The sequence below is a fragment of the Neovison vison genome, chromosome 1 (genome assembly GCF_020171115.1).
Source record: "Neovison vison isolate M4711 chromosome 1, ASM_NN_V1, whole genome shotgun sequence".
Taxonomy (NCBI): domain Eukaryota; kingdom Metazoa; phylum Chordata; class Mammalia; order Carnivora; family Mustelidae; genus Neogale; species Neogale vison.
In genome coordinates this window covers 24,685,467-24,713,332 of record NC_058091.1, presented here as the reverse complement: position 1 = coordinate 24,713,332, position 27,866 = coordinate 24,685,467, and the positions used below count along the sequence as shown (strand labels likewise).

Genomic DNA, 27,866 nt, shown 5'->3' with positions numbered 1-27,866 from the left:
AGTCTAGCATGATGTGGCCGTATTGAAAAAGGCCTCATGAAAACAGTGAAAGGAACACAAGAACAGACTGAAGAGAGTCAGGGGGGCTGCAAAGGCCAAAGAGAGTGCTGGCAAAAAGGAGCCGATTCTGCAATGACTTGACCTGGGTTAATTGTGCAGATTTTTCACAAGGATTACTATAAGCTATAAAAACTTTAAGAAAAGCACAAAAAACCCCACTCACCCCATTGTAGATGTTTCATGAACAGCCCTGACATGGCCTGCCTGAAATGCCAAGTACCAATCCTCTGCTCTCTTGAGCTGGAGGAGGGCTGACAATCCAGTTACTTAGTAGCTCCAAGCCCTGGAAGGCAGCACTTGGGTCCTCAGGCTGGAAGCTTCTAGTCAACCGCTCCAATCAGAAGCTTCATGATGGGCTGGGCCTGGACCTCCAGGTTCCCATGGATGGTCTGACTCTCTCTGACTCCAATTTACTCTTGGTATAGCTACTCCAAACTCAGTGGCTTCCAAACAGTCATCACATGCACGTGTCTGTGGGTCAGATAGATTCAGCTAACCTAGACTAGCGGTTCTGCTTCTCCCTGCATGTTTCTGGGTTGGCTGGAGGGGCTCTGTTCCAAGTGCTTCTCATTTTTCTTGTTCCAGAAGTCTAGCCAGAACAGGTTTTCTCACAGTGATTGCAGAAGCCCAAGAGAGCCTCCTGTTGGCCAAAGCAAGTCACATGGTTGTATGCAGGGGTCGAGGGCATGCAAGCACACCCTGCCCGTAGTGAGTGAAGACTGCAGTTAAACGGCAAGGGACATGCAAACATGTATTGTTTCACAATTCCTTTGGTTCAGAATTCTGGAATGGCTCAGCTGGGTGGTTTCAGCTTGGGGCCTCTCAACAAAAGACTATCATCTGCAGATAAAGAGACTGAAACCAACCTGTATGAGAACCCTGTATTTCTAATTATTGTCTATTACTTTTAAAACATATTTTTGTGCAACGCAGTTCATTTCACAGGAAAATGCTATTTAGAGGGTACTATGCATTAAAACAAAAGTCTGCACTACATAAAGAACAGGTTAAAACATGATGAATGTCGACTCAATTCTGCAAAACACACAGTGGGACGGTAAGAAAGCAAGAGACATAAACTGTCAATCACTTAGTAAGTTGAGAGAGAGAATACCTGCTGAACTCCTGGGCCCTTGCCCCACATGGGCTTCCACTGCCAACAGTCTTGTCTGTCGCTTCAGACCCATGTTATTTCAAGGCTCTTCCAGCTGGCCTCTCCACTTCCAATTTCTTTGGCTTCCATTTGATCCTATTCACAGCTTCTACAATAATCTTCATCACAGCTCTTCTCATTATATAAGATCCTATGGTGCATTCCCCTTTATTTTAAATCCAAACTCCCCAATACAAATGTTCAAGATCTACTCTGACTTATGGATTTTTTTTTTAATTTTACCAGTGTATTTATTTTTCCGAGTTTGGATTTTTCTCTCTCTCTTAAATTATGTTATGTTAGTCACCATACAGTACATGATTGGTTTTTGATGTAGTGTTCCATGATTCATTGTTTGTGTGTAACACCCAGTGCTCCATGTAATCCGTGCCCTTCTTAGTACCCATCACCGGGCTCACCCATCACCCCACTCATGGATCCCTTTGAAAATGATAACCTTTCCTAACAAGGCCCCTTTGCTATAGCTCCAACTACAACTCTGTCTCCACCTTAGTTCTCAACACCCACATACCTGATGTGTCCAAGCACAGATGCTGGTACATAATAGGTACTCAATAAAATTTGTAGGATGAGCAGGCCTAGAATAATACTTGGGTAACCCTAAAATAAAGTAAGTTTCTTGGTTTTAGTTGAGCCTGCATCCAAGGCACCCGTATGTTGGTGTCATATGTGTTTTCGTACTACCGGTCTGTCTCTTGGCGCTTACCTCCAACCACTCTACTATTCGTCCTGTGTGTGCCAGCTGGGTAGGCCTTCCTTCTGTTCTGTGGATACATTAAGCTGATTCGTCGTTCAGGCCTTTTCCTGAGTTGCTTCCTCTTCCTGGAATGCTTTTCCCTCTGTTCTTTTTTTTTTTTTTACACAGTTAGCTGCTTTTCATCATTCAGATTTCAGCTTGAAAGTTATTTCCTCAGAGAGGACTTCTATTCTATTCTATTCATTCAGTCTAGAGGAACTCCCTCAATCCCTCACTGTCATGTCTCCTTATTTCGTTCTTTGCATACAATTATACCTATCAGTTATTTCTCTTGGTCACTTGTGTATATGTTTATTTAGAGGTGGCCTCTCCACTAAGATGTAAGCTCCCCGAGGGCAAAGATGTCCTATTCACTGAGCACTTGTATCGCTAGTGTCTGCCACAGCAGATGCTCAAAAGGTACGTTAAATAATGAATACACAACACCAACGCGCACAGCCAACTTCCCGATGCCAACAAACCCCAACAACTTTGAGTTCCTTTCTACTATAACTTCTAAGGCTCAACTTGAAAGAAAACTACCTCCTCTAGTAAGCGCCCCTGAAATAGTGTGAACTCTTAATGCTGCCCTTTCTCCTGCCGATTTATCCTGTACCATAACAATTTCCATGTGGTCTTACGGGTAAATTGCTCCCAGTGGTTTTACGTGCATGTCTTTCCTCTAAGTTACGTTTATCATCAGGCCCTTGAGGGCAGGTCTGTGTTTTTGGCTGTAGCTTTGTTCTGAAGAATCCAGTAGCACTCAGTGTGCTGCTGTTGTGCACACAACAGCAAGTCATGTTTACTAATAGGCACTTTATCAAAACTGCCTAATCTATCTCTATGGCTCATGTAGGATTCATGGTAACAATTCAACCAAAAGTCAATGTGAAACACTGTCTAAGTTCTCAAATTCAATCTCTTTATTATGTTGAAGTATCAGGAGACAGAATTTTACTCTCTCAGTTTCCATCAAAAAGAAATATCTTCACCGAGATATCAATTATTACACATCCTCTGATTTCTGAGAAGATGTTGGGAAAACTGGTGTTTCCAATTCTTTAAAAAATTATTTATTTATTTATTTATTTGAGAGACAGAGTGTCTCAGAGTGTCTCACGAGAGAGCACCAGTGAGTGGGGATAGGGGATAGGGGCAGATGGAGGGGAGAGAGAATCTCATGGAGACTCCCTGCTGAGTGGAGAACCTGACATGGGGCTCAGTCACATGTCTCTGACATCATGACCTGAGCAAAAACCAAGAGGTAGACACTTAACAGACTTGGCCACCCAGGCATCCTGGCTGTTTGCAATTTTATGATGAAGGTATTTTTTAAAAAAGAGTTTATTTATTTATCTGAGAGAGAGAGAGTACACAAGCAGGGGAGAAGGAGAAGCAGACTCCCTGCAGAGCAGGAAGCCCAAGACAGGGCTCAATCCCAGAACCCTGGGATCATGAACTGAGCTGAAGGCAGCCGTCTAACCAACTGATCCACCCATGTGCCCCTATGAAGAAGCAATTATTAACCATATTCATCAATGGGCCTACCACATATATCCCTATTTGTTTAATTTCAGGGAAACATTTCTATACAAAAATTATCTATAGAATTAATCATCAAATAATGACAAATTCATTATTCACAACACATTTCTCTTTCAGTCTTAGTCGGAAAGAAACGATGTCAAATTCAAAGTCTACTTAAAGCATATCGTGGTAGGTCTGACTACAGTTTCAATTTCCCTTCCATATTCTCCATTCTACTTTTATTTTCCTAAACTTTTTGTTTCTTTGTCTACCCAAACTAGTCCACAAAAAGGAATTCCCACATTTACCTCTCTGGAGCTCTTGACTCTTCTATCCGGAGAGTCTGCCAACAGCTCAACATTAATCTGATTCATCTAAATGCATCTACTTCTCTCTATAACCAAACCTCTGTTATGTCAAATCTATCATCATTTTTTTTTTTCCAATAAACCAGGTGTGAAATACTGGAGCCACTCTTGATTTCTAATTCTCATGAAGTACACATGGCAATAGACACACTAAAGTAAGCATGAAGGGTACCAGCAATATAAAGGCATCATAAAATTTATAGGAGGAAAATTTTATATATATATATATATATATACACATATATTTGTATTATATATATTTAAAGATTTTATTTACTTGACAGAAAGAGACACAGTGAGAGAGGGAACACAGACAGAGGGAGTGGGAGAGAGAGAAGTAGGCTCTCTGCACAGCAGGAAGCCCGATGCGGGGCTCGATCCCAGGACCCTGGGATCATGACCTGAGCCAAAGGCAGATGCTTAATAACTGAGCCACTCAAGTGCCCCTATATTTGTTATTTTTAAAAAAGTCATTACAACACAAATAAAAAAATAAAGTCACAAGGACTGGCTCTGCCACCAATATGGAGTAGCAGACTGGATTTACTCCTCCACCTGAAACCATTAAAACATTGGACAAAATACATGAAACAAGAGCTTTAATACATTTGAAGTCAGGCAACAAATGACCATGATCTCTAATAAATGGGAAATAAATGAGTCTTTTTTTTTTTTTTAAGATTTTGTTTATTTATTCGACAGACAGAGATCGCAAGTAGGCAGAGAGGCATGCAGAGAGGAGGAAGCAGGCTCCCTGCGGAGCAGAGAGCCGGACGCAGGACTCGATCCCAGGACCCTGAGATCATGACCCGAGCCGAAGGTAGAGGCTTTAACCCACTGAGCCACCCAGGCGCGCTGGGAAATAAATGAATCTTAACAATTGTTCCAGCTAGTTGCCTAGAGAGAATGCCAGGTCATAGTAGAGCCTAACAATCAGTCTCCTTGAGCTGAGGAGATGGTTCAGCATGTCTAGAGAGGCCAAAGAGGTTTGAAGTACAGGCTAGTTTGTATAGGGCAGAGTTCTCAAGATAGGAGAGCTACACTGAGAGCTCTGGAGATGTACAGAGGGTTTCCCTGAAGTCTCCAGCTGAGTATTACCAATGCATGGGTGCAGCAACACTATTAAAGTCTGAGGAAAGAATCATTCAGAAACTACAGAGGGAACAATCCCTAGAGCTCACACAAGGCTGGGAATAGTTCCTGTCCCCACAAGTCAGAGTGGGGACTTGTATCATAATTCATAGGGTATCAGTAGAGTACTCAGAAGGGGTTTACCTTAGAGGTGGGGAAAATTAGCCCTGGGCCAAATGCTATTCTGGTCCTGCCTAACAAAACTCAAGAGTAAGACCTGAAAAGATCAAACTTTTTCCAGTAACTTAACTGAATTCTAGAAGAACACTCAAGAATATTTACAGAGATACAAAAATATTTGGAATCCAACAACATTAAAATCAGTGTCTAGCATCCAATCAAAACTAGCCAAGCATGCAGGGGTGCCTGTGTAGCTCAGTTGGTTGAGTGTTTGCCTTTGGCTCAGGTCATGATCCCAGGGTCCTGGGATTGAGCCTCAAGTTGGGCTCTCTGCTTAGTGGGGAGCATGCTTCTCCTTTTCCCTCTGTCTGCTGTTCTACCTGCTTGTGCTCTTTCCTTGTCAAATAAATAAATAAAATATTTAAAAAGGGGTGGGCAGGAAAACTAAATTTATAATGAGAAAAATCAATTGAAATCAACTCAGAAGTGACACAGATGATAGAATCAGTAGACAGGGATATTAAATAGTTCTCATAACTGTGATCCATATGGTCTAGGAGCTAGAAGAGACATTGCACATATTAAATAAAAACATAGACGATATATATTGGTGAGCTTGAACATACACCAATAGAAATTATCCAAAATGAAATGCAAAGAGAAAAACACTGAAAAAAAAAATACAGCATCAGTGGGCTCTGGAATAACACTAAACAACCTATTACACAAGTAATTTGAGTCCCTGTGAGAAGGAGAGAGGAGGACAGAAAAAATATTTGAAGAAATAAAGACCCATATTTGACAAAAACAATAAACTCACAGATCTACGAGGCCTAATGAACCCCAAGCACAAGAAACATGAAAAACAGGACACCAAGGCACATCATAATTCAAATGCTCCAAATTAGTGGCTAAGAGAAAATCAGAAACAGTGTGAGAAAATTTAGACACATTATGTACAGAGGAACACAAATAAGGACAGCAGCAATTTTCTTGTTGGAATCAATGTGAGAAGACAATGAAGCAACATCTTTAAAACACTCAAAGAGGGGCGCCTGGGTGGCTCAGTGGGTTAAAGCCTCTGCCTTTGGCTCAGGTCATGATCCCAGGGTCCTGGGATTGAGCCCCACATCGGGCTCTCTGCTCAGCAGAGAGCCTGCTTCCTCCTCTCTCTGCCTGCCTCTCTGCCTACTTGTAATCTCTGTCTGTCAAATAAATAAAATCTTTAAAAAAAAAAAAAAAACACTCAAAGAAAAAAAAATGTCAATCTTGAATTTTATATCCAGTGAACATATCTTAAAAACAAGGTCAAAATAAAGATTTTTTTGAGACATAAAAGCTGGAAGAATTAATCACCAGGAGACCTATACTATAAGCAATGTTGAATGAAATCTTTTGAGAAGGAGGAAAATAATACTACATGGGAATTTGGATGACTGACAGAAAGAAATGAAAAGCACTGAAGATATTAACTATGGGGATAAATATAAATGACTTAAAAAATTTTAAGTCCCTTTAAGATATAATCGAATGTTTAAAACATTGTATTGCAAGATTTATAATGTATATGGAAGTTAAATACATGAGAATAACACAAAGCCTGAGAGGGAAGAAGTAGAAATAACCTTTTGTAAGCTTCCCTGTAAGTAACGGTATTCTATCACTTGAAACATGACTGTGATAAGTTAAAGATATATATTATAAACTCAAGAGTAACCACTAAAAATGCAGCAAATAGTTGTAGTTAACAAGAAGGAGGCAAAATGGCATTGTAAAAAATAATGTAAGAGAAGGCAGAAAAAGAGGAAAAGGGAAGAAAGAACAAATGAGATAAATGGCAAACAAATAAGAAGATAGCAGACTTAAACTGAACCATAAAAATAAACACATCAAATGTAAATGATCTAAACACACAAAAGGTAGAGATTGTCAGACTAAATTAAAGAGCAAGATCCAAATAAGTTCTGCATATAAGAAGCCCACTTTAAATATAAGAACAGTACAAGGATGGAAAAGATATACCATATCATAATTTTAATCAAAAGAAAGCTGGAGTGGTTATATTAGTTTCAGATACGGTAGAGAACAGAAAAAAAACAAAACAAAAGAAAAATCAGCAAAGAATATAACTAGGGCTAAAAAAAGAGAGAATGATAAAAGGATCAAATAATCAAAACATAAGGATCCTAAAGGTTAATGAGCCTAAAGCAGGGCTTTGAAATACATGATGGAAAAACTGATAGAACTATGGGGAGAAATAAAACAAATCCACAATTATAATCAGAGACTTTAACATCCTTCTCTTAGTAACAGACAGAATGAACTTAATGAAAACCATTTCAGACATAAAAGACTTTAATGACACTATGAACCAATCTGACTTAATTGATATTTACATAGCACTCCATAAACAACATCAGAATACATATTCTTTTTAAGTGAACATTTACCAAGATAGATCATATCTGGGTCATTAAACAACTCTCAATACATTTAAAATAATTTAAACCAGGGGCGCCTGGGTGGCTCAGTGGGTTAAAGCCTCTGCTTTCGGCTCAGGTCATGATCCCAGGGTCCTGGGATCAAGCCCCGCATCGGGCTCTCTGCTCAGCAGGAGGCCTGCTTCTCTTCCTCTCTCTCTCTGCCTGCCTCTCTGCCTACTTGTGATCTCTGTCTGTCAAATAAATAAATAAAATCTTAAAAAAAAAAACAATTTAAACCATATAAAATATGTTCCCTAACCACAATGGTATTATAAATCAATAACAGAAAGACATCTGGAAAAATCTCCAAACACTTCAGAAACTAAATAACAAGGTTTTAAATAATATGAGTCAAAAAAAAAAAAGTCAAAAAGAGAAATTAGTAAATAGTTTGAACTGAATGAAAATTTAAAAACAACATAATGAAAATTTGTGGGATGTTACTAAAGCAGCACTCAGAGAGAAATATATTGCTTGAATGTCATAATAGAAAAGAAAACAGGTCTTGGGGCACCTGGGTGGTTTAGTCGGGTTAGGCCTCTGCCTTCAGCTTTGGTCATAATCACAGGGTCCCAGGATTGAGCCTCACATTGGGCTCTCTGTTCAGCAGGAAGCCTGCTTCTCCCTCTCCCTCTGCCTGCTGCTCTGCCTGCTTGTGCTCTCTCTCTCTGTCTAATAAATAAATAAATAATCTAAATTAAAAAAGTGGGGGGGAAGAAGACAGGTCTCAAATAAATGATTTGAGTTTTTGAGTTTAAAAAACTTAAAAAAAAAAAAGAGGAAATAAAACTAAAGTAATCAAAAGAAAGAGTATAAAAAGGAGTAAAAGACAGAAAGTCAGTGAAACCAAAAGCCGGTTCTTCAAAATCAATAATATTATTAAGCCTCTTGGGGCAGGGAATTAACAGTACCAGAAATGAGAGGAGTGACATCACTACAAATTCTCTATATATGAAAAAGATGATGTGGGGATATTATTTAAAACTTTATGCGGGCATCTGTGTGGCTCAGTGGGTTAGGTCTCTGCCTTTGGCTCAGGTCATGATCTCAGAGTCCTGGGATCAAGCCCTGCATCAGGCTCTCTGCTTGGTTGGGAGCCTGCTTCGCTCTCTCTCTGTGCCTGCCTCTCTGCCTACTTGTGATCTCTCTCTGTCAAATAAATAAATAAAATCTTAAAAAAAAACCTTTATGTTAATAAATCTGACAACTTACATGCAATAAACAGTTTCTCCATAACTACCAAGGTTCACTCAAGAAGAAACACATAACCCTAAATAGTCCAACAGTTTTTAAAGCATTAAATTTGTAATTAAAAAACAAACAAACAAACAAACTTTCCCACAAAGAAAGGTCTGATGGCTTCACTAATGCATTCTATGAAACAATAAAGGAAGAAATAACACTAATTCTAAAAAAAATTTTTTTCAAAAAAAATCAAAAAGGAGTTGGCCACCTGGGTGGCTCAGTCAGTTTGGAGTCTGACTGTTGGTTTTGACTCAGGTCACGATCTCAGTTATGGGATTGAGCCCACATAGGGCTCCACACTCAGCATGGAGGCTACTTGTCTCTCTCCCTTTGCTCCTCCCCAACAAGTGCAAAGGAGGAAATATTTCCCAATTTATTACTGATGCAAAGATTAACAAAATTTTAGCACGTCATATTCAACAATATAGGAAAAGGAGACCGCATCAGGATCACATGAGGTTTACTCCAGGAATGCAAGGCTGGTTTAACATTTGGTAATCAATCAACTAACTCACCATATTAATACACTAAAAGAGGAAAACCTAAAAGAGACAACCGAAAACAAAAGAATATGATCCCCTCAATAGCTGTAGGCAAAATACTGTCAAAATCAACATTAATTCCTGATAAGAACTCCCAGGAAATTAGGACTACAAGGGAACTTCTTTACTAATCAAGAGCCTCTATAAATAAAACCAAAAGCCTACAGCTAACATCACACTTAATGGTGAAATACTGAATGTCTTCCTCCTAAAATTAGGAGGAGCAGGGCAAGAATATCCATTCTCAGTAGTTCAATATTGTGTTGAGACAATCAGCTGTTGGGTCTGAGATTTTGCTTTACCTTACATACAAACTAATGAGTTAGCCTGTTTTAGGGAGGCTAACAGAAGACACAAGACTCCTGGATCAAAGACAACAGACTATATTATTCATGGTACAACAAGAAACATGAATCAGCATATTTGTGTTGGTTACTCTTGGTCCGAAGTCCTGAAGGGGCAACAATGTGGGCTCAGATGGAAGCTATGCTTCAGTGGATTTGCATTACAGCTTAAAAAATAGTTAATGAGTTTTGGGGATTATTGCTTTTGTACCAAGCCATAAGCAAGCCTGTTTGGAGTAATGATATGTTTATTATCTTGAATGTGATGATATTTTCACTGGTGCACACATGTATCAAAATATATCAGACTGTGCACTTTGTTTTTAGTTTATTGTACATCAATAAATCTGTATCATTAACTTAACAACTATTTTTGGGTTACTACTAATGTGTTTGGTACTGTTTTGGTATTGGGGATACAATGGTAAACAAAAACCCACCTCCTATAGAGCTTATATACTTGTTGGAGAAACCATAAGGAAGATATCAAATGGTTAGAACTGTGATTAATAAGGTAAAGGCATTAAGTAGGGTGGCTATTTTGGATTAGGTGGGAGGCTCGTTTCTGAAAATTATGGTATTGGTGTAGAGATATGAATATAAAAAGGGGCCAACTATGTTACAGCGGAGGAAGAATACCCCTAGCCCTTATTATTTTAGTTTTCCATCTCTCTTCATATACCTCTAATCTCCTGCAAATCATCATAAAGACCACTGATGAGTTAGCTTTCCCAAAGGTTAATTTGATTATGTAATTCTTTTGTTTAAAAATCTTTAATCCCTCTCTTATCTCAAGAACTAAATCTGGATTTAGCTCTAAATCTGGCATTGCAAGTCTTCAAGCATGTGGCAAAAGCTACCTTTCCAGTATTCTTATGACTCCTTTATTCTAATATGGATGAAACTCTGATCTTAAATATGCCTCTCAACTTTTGATCATGTGGTTTCCTCTGCCTGGAATGCCATCCTTCCCCATCAACAGATATCCTTCCCATCCTTAAATGTCCACCTCATGGATCACATTCTCCTTGATGTCTTTTCTGGTTTCCCCAACCAGAAGTGACTTTTTGTTCACATCTTCCTCCTGTTATGTTTTTCAATGGTCAAAACTCATATTTTTACTGTATTTTAGAAGATGGCATTGGGCTTTGCAGGTAGGAGCTATTCTATACCTTCCTGGTGGACTGAATTATCTTATTTTTATATTTTACTTGAAAGCTGCCAAGGGATTAAAGGAAGATAAGCATAAAAAATACATGGAGAGTTTTCTTTCCTACTTCTCTCTCTCTCTATTATAAATTTATTTTTCTAAAAGAGATAGAGAGAACACAAGCAGGAGGGGCACAGGGAGAGGGAGAGAGAGAATCCCAAGCAGACTCCATGCTGAGTGTGCAGCCCGATGCAGGGGCTCAATCTCACAACCTTGAGATCATGACCTAAGCTGAAACCAAGAGTTGGCTGCTCAACCGACCGTGCCACCTAGGTGCCCCTTTCCTCCTTCTCTTAAGAGAATAATCTACTAAAAATATATGTTTGGGAAAAAATAGAATGATCTTTGTAATTTTAGTGACTCGGTTAAAACCAGTTCAAGAGAACTGGATTCTCTTTAAAACCCTCTCACTTTCCTGAGACTAGAGCCAAGCCAACATGAGCAGTCCTAAAGACAGGAAACAGGTGTGCTGTTCCCCCTTTCAACACCAACATGGGTTGATTTGATTCTCAAAGAAGGAATAGGAGTGGATGGGATATAAATAAGGAATCAGAAAAAGAGTGTGTAGTGGGCTCTAAGACCACCCCAAGGTTTGACGCCTCACAGGTTAGGAGGACTCATAGGACTCAACACAGAGTCAAACTCATTGTTGATTACAGCAAAAGGATACAAAGCAAAACCAGGAAAGGGAAAAATGTACATGAGGTGAAGTCCACAGGAAGCTGGGTGTAACTTTCCAAGAATCCTCTGTCAGCGGAGTCACACAGGATGTGAGTGATTCCTCCAAGAATTAGTGCATGTGATAACATATACGGAATGCTGTCTACTGGGGAAATTCATTGGAGACTGAGTGCCTGGTTTTTCTAGTCTAGCATATACCAAAATTCCAGACTCCCAGAAGGAAAGCAGGTATTCAAATTAAACCACAAGGGGGGTGCCTGGGGGCTCAGTGGTTAAGCTTCTCCCTTTGGCTCAGGTCATGATCCTGAAGCCCTGGGATTGAGCCCTCCATCGGCCTCTCTGCCCAGCGGTAAGCCTCCTTCTCCTTCTCCCATTCGCCCTGCTTGTGTTCCCTCTTGCTCTCTATCTCTGTGTCAAGTAAATAAAGAAAATCTTAAATAAATAAATAAATAGATGAATGAATGAATATTGAAAACAAAACAGAACAAAACAAACCACAATGTTTGCAGAAACAGTTTGGGCACAGTGAGCCTCACTTACAGTTAGATAATGGTAGAGACCCTCCTAAAATCCACGTACCCAGATGCCAGCCAAGTGTCAACCTTATAAGAAGGTTTTCCTTTTTTTAATTTTGTGGGGGTTGGGGAGCAAAGGGAGATGGAGGAAGATAATCTGAAGCAGGCTCCCCCACTGAGCACAAGCCAGACGCGGGGTTCTATCACATGTCCCTGGGATCATGAGCTGAGCTGAAATCAAGTCAGATGCTTAACTGACTGAGCCACCCTGGCACCCCTTATAAGCAGGCTTTTTTTTTTTTTTTTAAAGATTTTATTTATTTATTTGACAGACAGAAATCACAAGTAGATGGAGAGGCAGGCAGAGAGAGAGAGAGGGAAGCAGGCTCCCTGCTGAGCAGAGAGCCTGATGCGGGACTCGATCCCAGGACCCTGAGACCATGACCCAAGCCGAAGGCAGTGGCTTAACCCACTGAGCCACCCAGGTGCCCCTAAGCAGTCTTTTCTAAGGACAGCAAACTTTTTCTGCATAGGAGTACGTTGAAAATATTCTTACTTTTGATTAAAAAAAAAATCTTACTTTCAGGTTTGTTTTTTTTTTTTTTTAGCAAACAGTGTGAAATAGAGCAGAGTAATGTACAATAAGTTCATTACAGTATTGTTTAAATTCATAAAAAAAAAAGAAAATGGGGGAAGTATCTAAAAATTGTGGAACTGTTCACTAAATTAGAGTATAGTAGTAGGGAGAAATATTAAATAGCCATTAAAATTAAGTTTAAGAGGTGCCTAAGTGGCTCAGTGGGTTTAGCCCCTGACTTTGGCTCAGGTCATGACCTCAGAGTCCTGGGATCGAGCCCCACGTTGGGCTCCCTGCTCAGCAGGGAGCCTGCTTCCTTCTCTTGCTGTCTGCCTCTCTGCCTGCTTGTGATCTCTCTCTGTGTCAAATAAATAAATAAAATTTTTTAAAAAAAATTTAGGGGCACCTGGGTGGCACAGTCACTAAGCGTCTACCTTTGGCCTGGGTCATGGTCCCAGGGTCCTGGAATCAAGCCCCGCATCGGGCTCCTTGCTCGGCTGGAAGCCTGCTTTTCCCTCTCCCACTCCCCCTGCTTGTGTTCTGTCTCTCGCTGCCAAATAAACAAAATCTTTTAAAAAAAATTAAGTTTAAAGACTTTTAGTTTATATTTAGTTTTTTTTTTTTTAAGATTTATTTATTTGACAGAGAGAGATCACAAGCAGGCAGAGAGGCAGGCAGAGAGAGAGGAGGAAGCAGGCTCCCTGCTGAGCAGAGAGTCCGATGTGGGGCTTGATCCCAGGACCCTGAGATCACAACCTGAGCCAAAGGCAGTGGCTTAACCCACTGAGCCACCCAGGCGCCCCTTATTTTTAGTTTTTAAAGACTCTGTCAGAGAGACAGCACAAGCAGAGGGAGCGGCAGGCAGAGGGAGAAGAAGGGAGCAGGCCAATGTGGGACTCAATTCCTGGACCCTGGATCATGACCTGAGCTGAAGGCTGACACTTAACCTACTGAGCCACCCAGGCACCCGAGAGACTTTTAATAACCAATCCTGAGAAATAAATCAGGACAAAAGCTTTTCAGAGTAACTCTAAAATGAGAGAAATACAGAATGAAATCTAGAAGGAAATACACTTAAGTGTAATCATGATTCATTTCTGGGGAATGGTTTATGTAAAATAATTTTTATTTTCCCCTTGACCTTTCTCTGTGCTTCCAATTTTTATTGAACAAACATGCAGTTACTCTTCTAATTAGAAACAAGGTATAAGATAATTATGTTAAAAAGAGTTTAGATACAAAGGTCTGTGGATTCAATACCAATTTTGCTAAAATGTAAAATATTTAGTGTGTACAGTGAGTAACATGAATACAATGTACAAGGCAGAACTTGACTGAGGAACTCCTGGGATGGTAAACAACCATTGCTTTTAAAATGCAATTTTTCTATTTAATCTGCTTTTTCTCAATTAGCTAACAACAACAAAAACAGGTAGAAAGAGAGGAAAATTATAAACACCGAAGAAAGCACATGGTTCATTTTCATTATAAGGAAAAAATGGCTCACACACTAGCAAACAGAAAAATAAAAATGTTATTTTTCAATGGCTAGAACAAAGGATGAATTTCTATAATTACTTCAAATGTTTACAAGATCACAATTTACCTATGATCTGTCAAGTATTATTGACACAAGTCACCTCCAATTCCCATAGTTTGAAGGAGGATTAGGAAACTGCAAAGTCCTTCTGGAGAAGGTGGTTTTGAACGTTCTGCTGTAATTCCCCTCCATTTGCTTTGAATGCATCTACTCTGGTCACAGAGATACACTCCACAGAAAGCTATTTTTGTACTACCCAGGTTCTCCATCACTGCATTAAGTAGCCATATAGAAAACAGACTGCTATTGTATTCTCTTCTCCCTAGGGAGGTGAAATGGTTTGCAGCTGATTTTCAATCACAAAGCAATTCTTTTGTGTACTGAATTGGCCCACGGCTACGGAGGTTGTGCCACTCACTTCCCACATGACCTCCACTTGTGGCTGCTTCCCAGTCGTGCCAGAACATGAAAACCTTGAAGGCACTTCATGTGGGGCAGTGCTCTCTCTGCTTCTGAAGTGATTCCTGGGCCAAGTCCGAAAACCCAAATTCCGAACAGCCATTGCAATGGCCAGCACACTTAAGAGGAGGGGGATAAAAGCCAGAATTTTTCTGGTTAGGAAGGGAAATGTGGTTAACCTAAATTGGACCTGGGGTACAAATGGAGGCATCGAGAAGCTCTCCCACAGCTTTGGTTCAACTATGCATTCTGCTTCCATTATATTAAAGACATACACACACACACACACACACACACACAAAACCAAAAAGGCTCCTTAAATGGTTTGGCTATATTCAGAAATGTAATTGCTTAAAGAAGGTCTCTAGTGCTTGAAAGGACTGTGTTTGAGGAGATGGCAGGGAAAGAGGGCAGATGAACAAAGCATCGCTACAGATTCTTTTGAAGAAAACTAGCTAATCAAAGTCAGCAATTAGTGCTTGCTAAGTGGCCGTGAGCACATGATCAACAGTCCTTCAAAGACTTTTGTTGCTTCCTCTTTTCTCTTTCCCAGGAAGAAACAGATTATATGTGGGACTTGGAGTCAAAAAACCTGGGTTCAGATCATGTCACTGTGAAATGTGCATCAACAAATAGTTTCCAGACACACAGCTTTCCTGTCATCCGTCATCCCTGAATTTCAGGTTTTTCCTCTGTAAAATGGGCACACCGACACATGTTATCCTTTCCATGGGTGAATGAATGTACAGGAAGAGAGCATAAGCACACCGTAAAGTACTATCTAAGCATTTATCATCGTTGCCGTGAGGTCTGCCTGACATATAGGAAGTACTTAACAAATGTTCACAAAATTATTAACAAATTAGGCTAATTATAGTGGACAAAGAGTAAGAGCGAATAAATAATAAGTCAAGAACCCTAAAACCAGTAACAGCACTTTTGCTTACAAATTAAGATACTTGGGGCGCCTGGGTGGCTCAGTGGGTTAAAGCCTCTGCCTTAGGCTCAGGTCATGATCCTAGGGTCCTGGGACTGAGCCCCACATCGGGCTCTCTGCTCAGCGGGGAGCCTGCTTCCTCCCTCTCTCTCTCTCTGCCTGCCTCTCTGCCTACTTGTGATCTCTGTCTGTCAAATAAATAATAAAATCTTAAAAAAAAATTAAGATACTTAACTGTAAACTATTACTCTCTTCCATGGAACGAAATTCAACATCTTGGAACCATCCCAGGGGAGACCAATGCCTCAACCACCAGAAGAGGTCACTATAGTCATCACACATGATGAGATCTCAGGTATGGCAGAAGGACACTAACAAATGGGGTTTCGTAAAGGTAAAGAGGCAAAAAATGAGAGGTGAAGAGCCTGAGCTCTGGAGTTCAAATCTCAATCTTAAATCTTAAATCTTAAATACTTGAGCCAAGTATTTAAGCTTCTCAGTTTTCACATATGTAAAATGGGGAAGCAGTGGCGTCCACTAGCTGGCTTTCTGTAAAGGTTAAATGAAGAAACACAGATGAATGACTTACCATGGTGTTACGTGCTCAGCTATCATCATCTTCATTATACTATGTACAAGGCAACTTCCTACAAGGGAACTAGACCGAGAATCCTCCTATTTACAATCTGCTATGTACCCTCAGCAATGGTAGTGAAGTATGCTATGTTTTTGAAAAATGCAGCAAAGGGGGTCCCACTGTGGTCCTACATACTGACAGGCCCCCACATAGCACTAGACTGCTTAGGTGAAGCTAGATATGCCTACTGGGAGCTATGGTTCCTTGAACCAAATGTTAGCAGACGTTCGAGGTATAATTCTTCATATTTTACTTACCATTCTCCGAACCATCCAGAGTCCCTGGGTTATACTTCTACATTTCTTAGGCAAGTTGCTCATGCTCTATGTTTCATTTCCAGTAAAATCTGTCTTTCTTTTTTCAAATGGAAATGTCAAAAACCCTAAGATGTGCATACGTGCATATTTTCTCTAATCTGCAGTGAGAGAAATCTTGCTAATACAGACGCTAAAGAAGTTAGAATAATGAAACACTAAGATAGGAATCCTGTGTAACAGTATATACCGTGGTAAATGATGGTGGTGGTCAATGAGGCAATTGCTTCACATTCAATATCCTACTGAAATGAAATAACTGCATTTTAAAGAAATAAAACCTAACCCATAAGATGTCCTGTTAAATGAGTCAAAAAACCTTAATTCTAGATCTATATAATTAATCAAAATGATTCAACTGCACAACTATCCTACCTCTTATCACTGAGAATTTAATAACGCAGTAAATTCTGGATCTTGCCCCCCAAAAGTCGTCTTCTTCACATCATGTCCACTCTTCAGGGACATGGAAGGCCCCTTCCTCTGGGGGACAGGCTGGGCCCAGGCACCTCAGCACAAGCTGCTTCTCCAGCCTGCCTGGTGACGGTGCTACCTGCCAGCCAGCAGCATCCTGGAGTCTACTGGGCTGCTGTAGATTGAACAGACTGTGAATCCAGCCAGAGGATAAGAGGTTGTTTTAATTGGCTAAATCTGCTATGTACTAAGCGTATGGCCATGAATTTGTAGCCAAAACACTAATCTAAAAAAAATGTCATGTACAATTTAAACACAAAACAAGAATGACATTTTCGCTCATCAATTCTAGTTTTGCCACGACGGTTTTTAGCTTAACATTTTATAACGAATACCAAATCCTTACCTTTGCTGAAGTAGAATTTTCATGGTATACCCCTTGTACCAAGTCCATAAGAGCACTTGCTATAAGTTCCACAACCTAAAAGACAATAAAAAACATTAAAAAAAACAATTATACAATTTTTGCCCCCGTTTCTACCTCAAGAGCCTTAGTAGCAAGACAGTATTTGTGCCTGATGGAAAAAATGGGGTTATATACAAAAATCCTGGCAAATGGCACTGCCCACCTGGATATTAGAGTGGTGATCCAATTTTTTTTTTTCAGGCATAATTAAAAAAAAAAATCTTACAAGCATAGCATTGAACTAATATACATGAAAATCCAGTAATAGCCATTTTGAACCTAAGCTTAAATTTTAGATACCTAATGAAATCTTAACACGATTTATTTTCTGTATGTTTATTTCTGTCAGGTGGATTCTTTTTCAGTATCTTCATTCTGGGAGCCATTACAATGCTAATTTTCACACTTAATACAGAAAGAAAAGCAAAAGCAAAAGAATGGTTAACCTTTCAAATGTGTTCATTCTGTTGTCCTTAAAATGCACTGTGGATCTATTTGGTGTAGGGCCCCTGGGTCAAATGTACCATAAACACTGAAAATTTTTACAGAACTGCGATAGTGAAATCATATTCATCAAACCTGTATTATTTCCAAGGCTCAGGCTATTAAAAAAAAAAAATCAAGCAAAATCAAAAGCTTTGAACTTGTTCCAGAATGTAAAACAAGCAGAAAGCAGTCTCTTTGGAACTCTGTACAATTTAGAATTGTTTGCATAAACCATCTTAATTCAGGAGAATAAAATAGTGGTATTTACTCTAATGTTCAATGCAGCCATTTCAAACAGATTTTCCTCAAAGCTGCCCCAACCGCTTCTTACGAAGTCTTAATATCTTGTATATTTAGCTTCCTATATTATGCAGTTCCCGTATCTGATTCCCACTCTCTGCTTCCTAAAATTCAGCTCAGTTCTGATTGAATTAAAGGATTTTGTTTCAGCTTTTATCATTCTTGTAATTGAAGACATTATTAACCCAAAGGAGACAGACCCAAACAACAAGATACTTTAATCTCAGGTACTCTAGATTTAATAAACATTTTCTTAGAGGCAAATTATATTAATTTGTGGAAAAACTTTTTTTTTAACAAATTTTAACACATGGACATTTATCTCCAAATTTATATTTACATTCATACTGTTTAACAGAGACAAGGCTGCTGATAGGGAAATTCTGCTGATTAAAGGCATTTTTTCCCCTAGCTCTGCAGATGGGTTAATTTGTAAGACCTATACAAAGTCTTTTTTTTTTTTTTTTTAATCACATTGCCCTTTAGGTAACCAAATACTTAAGAAATATTGTAGCAATATGAGCTGCAGAGGAACTAGAAGGACAATGATCCTACAGTGTTACCAGATGTGTTGAGTTATTTAAGTGGGGAAGAAAGAAAATGAATGGATTTTTTCCCCCCAAAGGTATCAGATAAGCCCTATTCCCAAATCCAGGAGGATAGAGTATCGCCAATAGGTCTATGAAAAGATTGTAACTAAATGCACAGCATCAGATTGGATTACAGTTTATACAAGCAACATCCCAAGGTCCCCCTGATGGCTGGACACGTAATACAGATCAATCACTCACTAAGAAATGTTATGGTTTTGAAATAGTTTGAACTCTGAGACCAGCACTGGTAAAGTGAAGAGCAACTTGTAAAGAGAAAGTCCAATGCTCAGTGTCAAGATGATGGCATGAACTTTTAACAATGACTCTGGATAACTAGACTATGCCTTTACTTCCTTGAAATTCCAGACCAGGCAGAAGCAACAGGAACATTTTATTCTCTCACTCTTTTTCTCTTTAATGTAATTAGCAAATATAGGCAGAACTGCACTTACAAGTTCACCATTTATAAACAACCCATATTTCCAAATTAGCCTTACTTATTTGAGCAGAACACACCTCGAAAGCCAATGTCGAGCACTGAGGAAAAAGTTTTGGAGTTCCCTGGGTTAACAAGTGTTGGAAGGTAAGTGATTATGAAAAGCAGGAATAGCCTAGGGGACTTGAATGTTTCCCAGGCACGGGTGACTTACTCAGTGCACATGTAAATCTCTTTCCATTGCCTGAAATGTTGACTTTACTTTTAAAATTATCCAGAGATGTGTTTATTATTCTCCTTTAAAACTGTAATATTTCTAGAAAGACCACAAGACTACCAGCTACACATACTTTAACAAGACCACTTAATGATCTGAATGTTTTTCAATATATGGCTAACTAACATAGGCATTCACCTGTTTTGGTACCTGATGTACTTAAAAGTAAGAAAGAACCTGCATTTTTTTTTTTTTTAAGGATTTTTATTTATTTATTTGACAGAGAGCAAAGTAGGCAGAGCGGTAGGGAGAGGGAGTGGGAGAAGCAGGCTCCCCCACTGAGCGGAGAGCCCAATGCAGGGCTTGATCCCAAGATCCTGGGATCATAACCTGAGCCAAAGGCAGAGGCTTATTGACTGAGCCACCTAGGTGCCCCAGAAAATACCTGCTTAATGTTCTCCCTCAGCTTCTTGTGGAGTGATTTGTTCCAGCAACCACAAATGGTAGCAAGGATGGTAGCAGCCAGAGAACCCAGAAGCTTAACTGCCAGATCTCCTGGGTCTAAGAGGCCAAGCCCCAAACTTCTTGGTGCTCTAGATAAGATTCAAGGACTTCTGCTCCTTAGGCTCAGGGGGGACATGCAAATTCATCCTTCCTTCCTTCCTTTCTTAGATTTTATTTATTCCATTGCAATAGATAGAGGGAGAGAGAGAGAGAGAGTGACCATGAGCAGGGGGGAGAGAGAAAAGGAGAGGGAGAATCAGACTCTCCATTGAGCTGGGAGCCTGACTCGCGGCTCAAGCCTAGGACCCAGAGATCATGACCTGAACTGAAGGCGGCTGCTTAACCATTTGAGCCACCCAGGTGTCCCACAAATATTTTCTACTACAAAAAGAAGATAGACTAAAAGCGCATTGATGTTGGCCACTCTTGGGAGCCCAACAAATTAGAGGACTATAATGAAACAGAGCAGGCATTAGGAGCCAGAGGATCGAGATTCTACTGCAAGGCCTACTACTAATTCCATTGTGAGATCTGGGGCAAACCAATTAATTTCTCTGAGTTTGGGGTTTTCCCAACTATAAAATGAGGGAAGTTGCAAAATATAACTCTTTAAGGTCCCTTCCAATTCTGATTCTGAGCTTCTAGAAATACAAATCTAAGTATTTATAATTAGGCATGTAAATTTGAAAACTGCTTTTTTGTAAACTTTGATGAGTCATCTTTGCTTAGATTATTATTTTTAGCTGTTCTCTTCACATGGACCTTTCTCTGTATCTGAACTCTGATTACTTTCTTTGTCAAAGTGTTTGCACCCAGTCGCCCTTGGTTTCAATACCTAGAAGCATAATGATACATAATGGAAACAATTTCCATTTTCTGAACCATTCCCTTTTTTAAACCATTATAACTGGTAGTCCACCCTACCAGCTGACAAAAATGTCCTCCGTGGCTTAATGAAAGGTCAACACTGCTGAATTCTGGGTCTTGAATGGCTCTAATGCTTGGGAAGAATTCACACTGCTGGATTCAGAATGATATCAGGTTCAAGTACAAAGTTGAGTCAAACTAATGGCTCTAGTTGGATGCATCGCTTCCTCTCTAGGAGTGAATGTGGAGGACATATAGAAGAGAATCTGTCACTATTAATGTTATGAAGTTTACTTTAGCTGTCTAGAAAGTAATCAAACAGGAGAAAAGTCTCTTTATTTCTGCATTTCTGGAGGGTGCAAGAATGGCAGAAATGCTTACCTGCACGTGCAATACAAAAATGATTTTCTCTACCATTTGTCCTGTTGAAATCTCACTATACAGCAATGCTATATACTCTCCCCCAATCTTCTGAGTAACACCCTAGATTTCAGTGAGCCAGAAGTGGTAACTTCAGACTGTCCATGTTATGAGCTGGCTTCTTGGACCATCCTGTATGGAATACATTTATTATTACTATTATCTTATTGAGCTGTAATTGATGGAATGAATTTCTTAAATGGTTAATTTAAAGGACAAATTTCATCAGTCTCAGGGGAATATGTAATTGATTCATTCTTTATCTTTTGGCAAGGGTAACTGCAATTCAAAGATTTTTCTTAACTGAAAAGCAAAAGCGATGTATATACCCTTGCAAAAGGTGTTGCGGTGATTATGCCCTCATCTGTACTAAAATTCTTTTTTTTTTTTTTGTACTAAAATTCTTAACATAAAAAACAGGAAATGGGAGAAGTAGGGGCAGTAGGAGAACAATGACCAAAAGACATCCTCACACTGCTCTACAAAGATATCTGTAATATCTTAAGGAAAAGAAAAAAGCTGGTTATAAAACAGAAAAGCACAATAGAAATTTTGTAAAACAAAATGAGGTCAATCTATGTGTTTATATACGCTGAGAAAAAAGTCTGAAGGGACAACAAAACATTAATAAGAATGATAATGTTAGTGGTAAGCTCCTTGATGATTTTTAATTAAAAAATGTTCTTTTTTCAAAAAAACAAAAACAAAAAAAAACAACAAAACAAAAAAATGTTCTTTTTTGACTTTTCAGAACTGTTTAAGTTTATAATTGCTAAACTTGTCATGGCTGAAATTTACAATGTACTACATTTTCTGACTCCTTTTATTGTACTGCTTTTATGATCAGGTAAAAGAATAACCCTATTTCCATGGGCAGGGGTGGGGAGCTGGGAAGCATGCTCTGCTTTTCGTCTCGGATAGCCTTCCTGAGCTGGGTCCACAAACCGATTTCTGGAAAATATCGATCAGTCAATAGTCCTTGGATTAGCAAAAATAAGATCAGTAAGTGGTGGTAAGCCTTCTGTGCAGACAAGCTGCGCCTCTCTCAATGAACGTGATCGAGGAGTACTGTCAGTTAGCATTTGTCAGACAGAACAGTCTCAACCGAGTCGTCGGTGGTTAACTAGTAAACCAGACCACTGGAGAGGACCAAAGGATCACCTATCCCAAATTACAAGTAAAATATAGCTGTATATTTAGACAAATGCGGCTCAATGAAAGCTCAAGCCAGCATAACCCGAGGTTACGTAGTAAGGTATAGTACGGTTGTATTTTAACTCACTTAAAAAAGGCTGCTATGTACTTAACCTGTTTGGTATATAGAAACTGTGGAGGCTATTACAGATTTATAATCATCATTCAAAAACTTGCGCCGGAGAGGTTACTTTAATGACAGTTTTTACTACAGTGTGGAATGACAAGACAACGTGTGATCTGTCACTCTATTTAGGAGGCAAATGAACCCACAGCCCCTCAGCCTTTACTACTCTTAACAGCTGCTAGCAAAGGAAACAGTCATGTGCGTGCACGCATCTGCAGTGCTGACGGCATTAATTACACACAAATTTATTACACTCCTTCCCCCACCTCCAGGAAGAAACAGCAATGCATGAAGCAGTAGCAAAGGTAAAACGGCCTTGGGGAAGAATTAATCCTTATATACATCTTGAGAGGAACAAAAGACATATTTAGCATAAATATGTCCTTTCCAAAGAGCTTTGATATTTCAAGGGATAGTTAGGGTTTTTTTTTTTTAAGATTTTATTTATTTATTTGACAGAGATACAAGTGGGCAGAGACAGAGAGAGAGAGAGAGGAGGAAACAGGCTCCCTGCTAAGCAGAGAGCCCGATGCGGGGCTCGATCCCAGGACTCTGGAATCATGACCTGAGTCGAAGGCAGAGGCTTTAACCCACTGAGCCACCCAGGCACCCCAAGATATTATTTTTAAGCCACAAAAACTATACTGTCGGGAAAAATGCCTTACAGAAAAACAGCCGAAGAGCCTGCTAATAGTAACCAGGGCGGCGAGCTTCACTCTTTCTTTAGGTCCTCTTCCCGCAAACGAAGCATCTGAGAGATGCATTTAAAGATGGAAAGATTTACTTATGCCACCAAGGTGAGGTAGAGGAATGGGTGAAGGAGCAGCGCTCTCCCACAGAGACCAATAATAACATCTAACATTTGTAAAGCACTTTATCATTTACAAACTGGGTTTAAGCAAACGATTTTGTTCCAGGTGGACTCAGTCCCCAGAGCTCAGCCAGAGCTTTCAGGCTGGCAGCCTCAGTGGAGACGAGACCTCTGAAGAACACAGGGATGAGCGCAGTGGCCAGCCAAATCAGGGGTAAATCTACTCACCCACCACCTGGGCACAAACAACCCAGATGAGTCCTAATCTGCATGCTGATTAATATAAATGAGTAGCTTTAATAAAGCCATTGATGAAGTCTATGAAAGAGTGGTTCGCTCCACTCCTTCCTATGAGACAAGGACCAGGTTTAATGAAGACAATGATGAAAGGTCTGTTGTAATAAACACATCACTGACTCACAGGAGTTCTGGAGGAAGCTTCTGGGCAGGCTTTTTGAAGGGGGCCTTTTCAATGCTGCCAAATGTGTAAGACCGTGCTTATTTGTGGGAGGGAGAGCAATCTGTTCTAGTGAGCTGGAAGTTCTTTCTGGCTAAGGGGGAAGAGCAGAGAGAGAAATGGCACAACCAGTAGGACAGGTGCAGCAAAAACTAAGCAAATTGATAATCTTAATTTTTAATTTAGAACAGCTGATACATTGGTTGATCGCCTCTAACTACTGGTAACATTTGTCAAAAAGGGCTCAGAAAATTCAGTGAGCTGAAGAAAAGTTTAAAAATCACTTAAAAGATAAAACTTAAAAGAAATGGGCCACAACTTCAGGAAAATGGCTTGAAAATGCAGTGTTGAAATTTAATACTATATTGGCTAATTCATTCCATAAACATTTGCTGATAGTTCACTGTGTTCCGGGCACTGTATGAATGAAACTAGTTATGATCTTATAAATGACATTACTTTGTCACTGACCACTTAGAAGGTTAATACATAGATGAGCTACATGACCCTGGGCCAGCCGTATCACTTTTCTGGGCCTCCGTTTGCTTATCTAGATAAGAGGGATCTGCATTTTATCAACAGTAAGCCCCATGACCAGAAATGCGTAACTATGTAGCTGTATACATTTTTTATTCATAATAATTGTAAGGATGATGCCAAAATATGATTTCTTTCTTTCCTTTTAGATTTTATTTATTTGACAGAGAAATCACTAGTGGCAGAGAGGTAGGCAGAGAGAGAGGGGGAAACAGGCTCCCCACCGAGCAGAGAGCCCGCTGCGGGGCTCGATCCTAGGACCCTGAGACCATGACCCAACCCGAAGGCAGAGGCCTAACCCACTGAGCCACCCAGGTGCCCCTCTTTATTTCGTTTTTAAGATTTTATTTGAGAAGCAGAGAGAGAGCGTGAGAGAGCACATAAGTAGGGGGAGAGCCAAGGGGAGAGGGAGCAGATTCCCCACTAAGCAGGGAGTCTGATGGGGGACTCTATTCCAGGACCCTGAGATTATGACCTGGGCTGAAGGCAGAGGCCGAACTGACTGAGCCACCCAGGTGACCTGGATTTCTTTCAGTAGCAATGATAGAGTGATCCAAAAATACTTAGTTCACTTTTTCAATGAAGGTGCATGGTTACTGTACTGTTTACTACTAAAGAACAATCTTTTATTGACTTAAACAGTGACTAGGTTCCTGAAAAAGATTTTAATTTAAAATGCTTACACCAAAATGAAACTTTTTATGAGAAATAAAGGAAAAAGAGATGCTTTCTAGTGGGTTAAAAAAAGTTGGTTGTGCTAAATATTTTGCATTACTACAAAAACTGTACATAGTTGCTGGGAACTGAATGCTTAGTCATAAAAGAAAGTAACTGTAACATCAGTTAGCAGTTTAATTGCTTTTTTTTTCCACTATCTCCAACACAGGAATTTCTGTATATGAAGTTTATTGTACTCCGGATGTTCCACACTTAGCGGCACCATTACACATTGTTCTGACAAGTTCTCAGAGAGAATTATGTCTGCTATTTCAGTGATGTGCTCTCTTTTCCCCCACGTGGCTGATAACCTCCATTTTGCTTTCATTGCTTCTTCCTTTGATGCCACTCTCAGTGATGTTAAGTGATATTTTCCAAGTGTGATCTTACTTAACAGTTAATCCCACCTTTGAGAAACACAAGTTCATGATGTGAAAACTTCAGCACACCAGAATCGTGGTACATTATTTCACTCTGCTGAAAGGATGCTGCTAGCTAGAACATGGACTAATACTATGAACTTTTGAGATTTTAAGGCTGCAGCCACAAAGGAACTATATTTTATATTATGACACTGTACATGCATGCATGCATATGTATAAAAAATGAGTGAACATTTTCATAAAACAAAAATTTCATTATCCTTCTATTTTCTGTGTTTCATTAAAAAAAAAAAGTGTTGATAATGATTTGCTAAAGTGATTTCACTACCCACCCACAGTGATCTGTACTTTGAAATATTACCTTATATTTGCTGGTATGTCATGTATAGCTCCTACCTTGGTTAGCCATCTTAACTGCACCCAAGGTCCCCAAATTTTTGACAGGCAGTTTACACATTGTTAATTCTGAAACAAAATTAATATATATAAAGGTGTTAACTTCTTATCACTTTATTTCAAAAACACTTAAATATGGAACTGAAACAGAGGCAGAAGTTAGGTTAAAACAGAATCATTCTCAGGTACTATGGGATATAGTGTTAGGACATATTTCCATCTTGATTTATATACATCACTAATATTGACTTTTAGCTTTGATCTTACTAGATAAATGAAAAAAACAAAACCACATTTGGCAGAGTTAAAAATCTCAGGATTTTTCTAAGATTCATACATATATCTTGCAAATTCCTGGGATCCCATGTCTTTTGGATAACATTGTTCAATTTTTAGTTCAATTAGTTCCTCTTCAAACTGGGCTACATTAAAAGACAGATGTTTGTGATTTAGAGACATCCCAAGGTTTGCACTTCAAAGGCAACCACAGAAATAAAAGCATGACTCATATGCATTAAAATCCACGCATCTTGTCTAAAACTGTAATTGTATTTCTTCCAAATACCTTTGCAGCTCTTCAAAATCTGTGAATCAATGGAATTCTAAAAATAACTGGCTCTACTGGTACTGCCTTCTAGAAAATTAGTTAATACTTTTTTTTCCCTTCTCCTTCAAAAAACCATGTAGTAGAAACTTTAGACTGGCTGCATGGTACCCCTGAATCAAACAATGGATACCCTTGGATTAGAAATTCTCCAATCTGCAGAGATACAATTGATTTTTTTTATTATTATTGTTGTTGATATAATTCACATGAAGACTGAAAATAGGTGATATAATTGGCTTTTAAACCGGTACTTTAAACTGGCAGATGGAAGAAATTCCCTACAGGTCATCAACTTCCTGGTGGACAGACACTCAGAGAACTGTCCATTGTGCACGATGGCATTTCACCTTCTTATGGCTTAACACAACAAACACAAAAAATTTTATTGCATTACCAATCGTTTTTCCAATATGTGAATCAGTTGTATAAATCATAACTATTTCAAAATAAATTTGCACAACTATCACTTCGTTTAATCACTATTTTCAGAAATTTACATTTGCATATCCCCTTATGACTTTTAAAGTTTGAACTTGAACGAATTAAGCCATATCAGTTTCCCGGACAAACAGGCCTTAAAGGTGAGTTTATTAATTTGGGGTATTGTTTTATTTTTAATTTTTAAAATTTTTTTATTTTTTTTAAAGATTTTATTTATTTATTTGACAGAGAGAGATCACAAGTAGGCAGAGAGTCAGGCAGAGAGAGAGAGGAGGAAGCAGGCCCCCCGCTGAGCAGAGAACCCGATGCGGGACTCGATCCCAGGACCCTGATATCATACCTGAGCCGAAGGCAGCGGCTTAACCCACTGAGCCACCCAGGTGCCCTGGGGTATTGTTTTAGATGGCTGAAATGTGCATTTATATCTCTAGGTCTTAGACATTTATAAAACATTTTCAATTCTCTTTTACATCTCTGAGTTTATAAACAACTTTTTCTTGATTCTTTTGTTTTTCTTCCTATTTCATGACATTTTCTGGATCTGGAGATATATATATATATATATATACACACACACACACACACACACATACATACATACACTCTTTCCTACAACACTCAGATTTGTAGAATATTGTCATCAGTAAAGATATAGGAGATGGAATAATGCCTTTGTTACACAGATGAGGAAACTAAGAAAATTAAGTTGTCTTTGCTTACTAGTTATTTCTCTAAAATGTTTCTTAAAGTTCCTATTGATGTTTGTACTGAACTATTTATTTCAATATTTAAAAACTATTAATTATTTAAAACATTATAAATTCCAATATTGGTAACTGCAAAATTGCTGGCAAAAAGAAGTATCATTGTTCTTAGCTGGTGTGCTTGTTTTC

General features: G+C 39.1%; 1 protein-coding gene across 1 annotated transcript in view; it reads right to left on the bottom strand.

The window, feature by feature from the left end:
- Positions 1–27,866, bottom strand: part of PDSS2 (decaprenyl diphosphate synthase subunit 2) — a 255,955-nt gene that overhangs the window by 61,361 nt on the left and 166,728 nt on the right. The window contains exon 4 of the mRNA XM_044244610.1: positions 17,421–17,495. Coding sequence (XP_044100545.1) covers positions 17,421–17,495 — 75 coding nt within the window. The remainder of the gene's footprint in view (positions 1–17,420; positions 17,496–27,866) is intronic.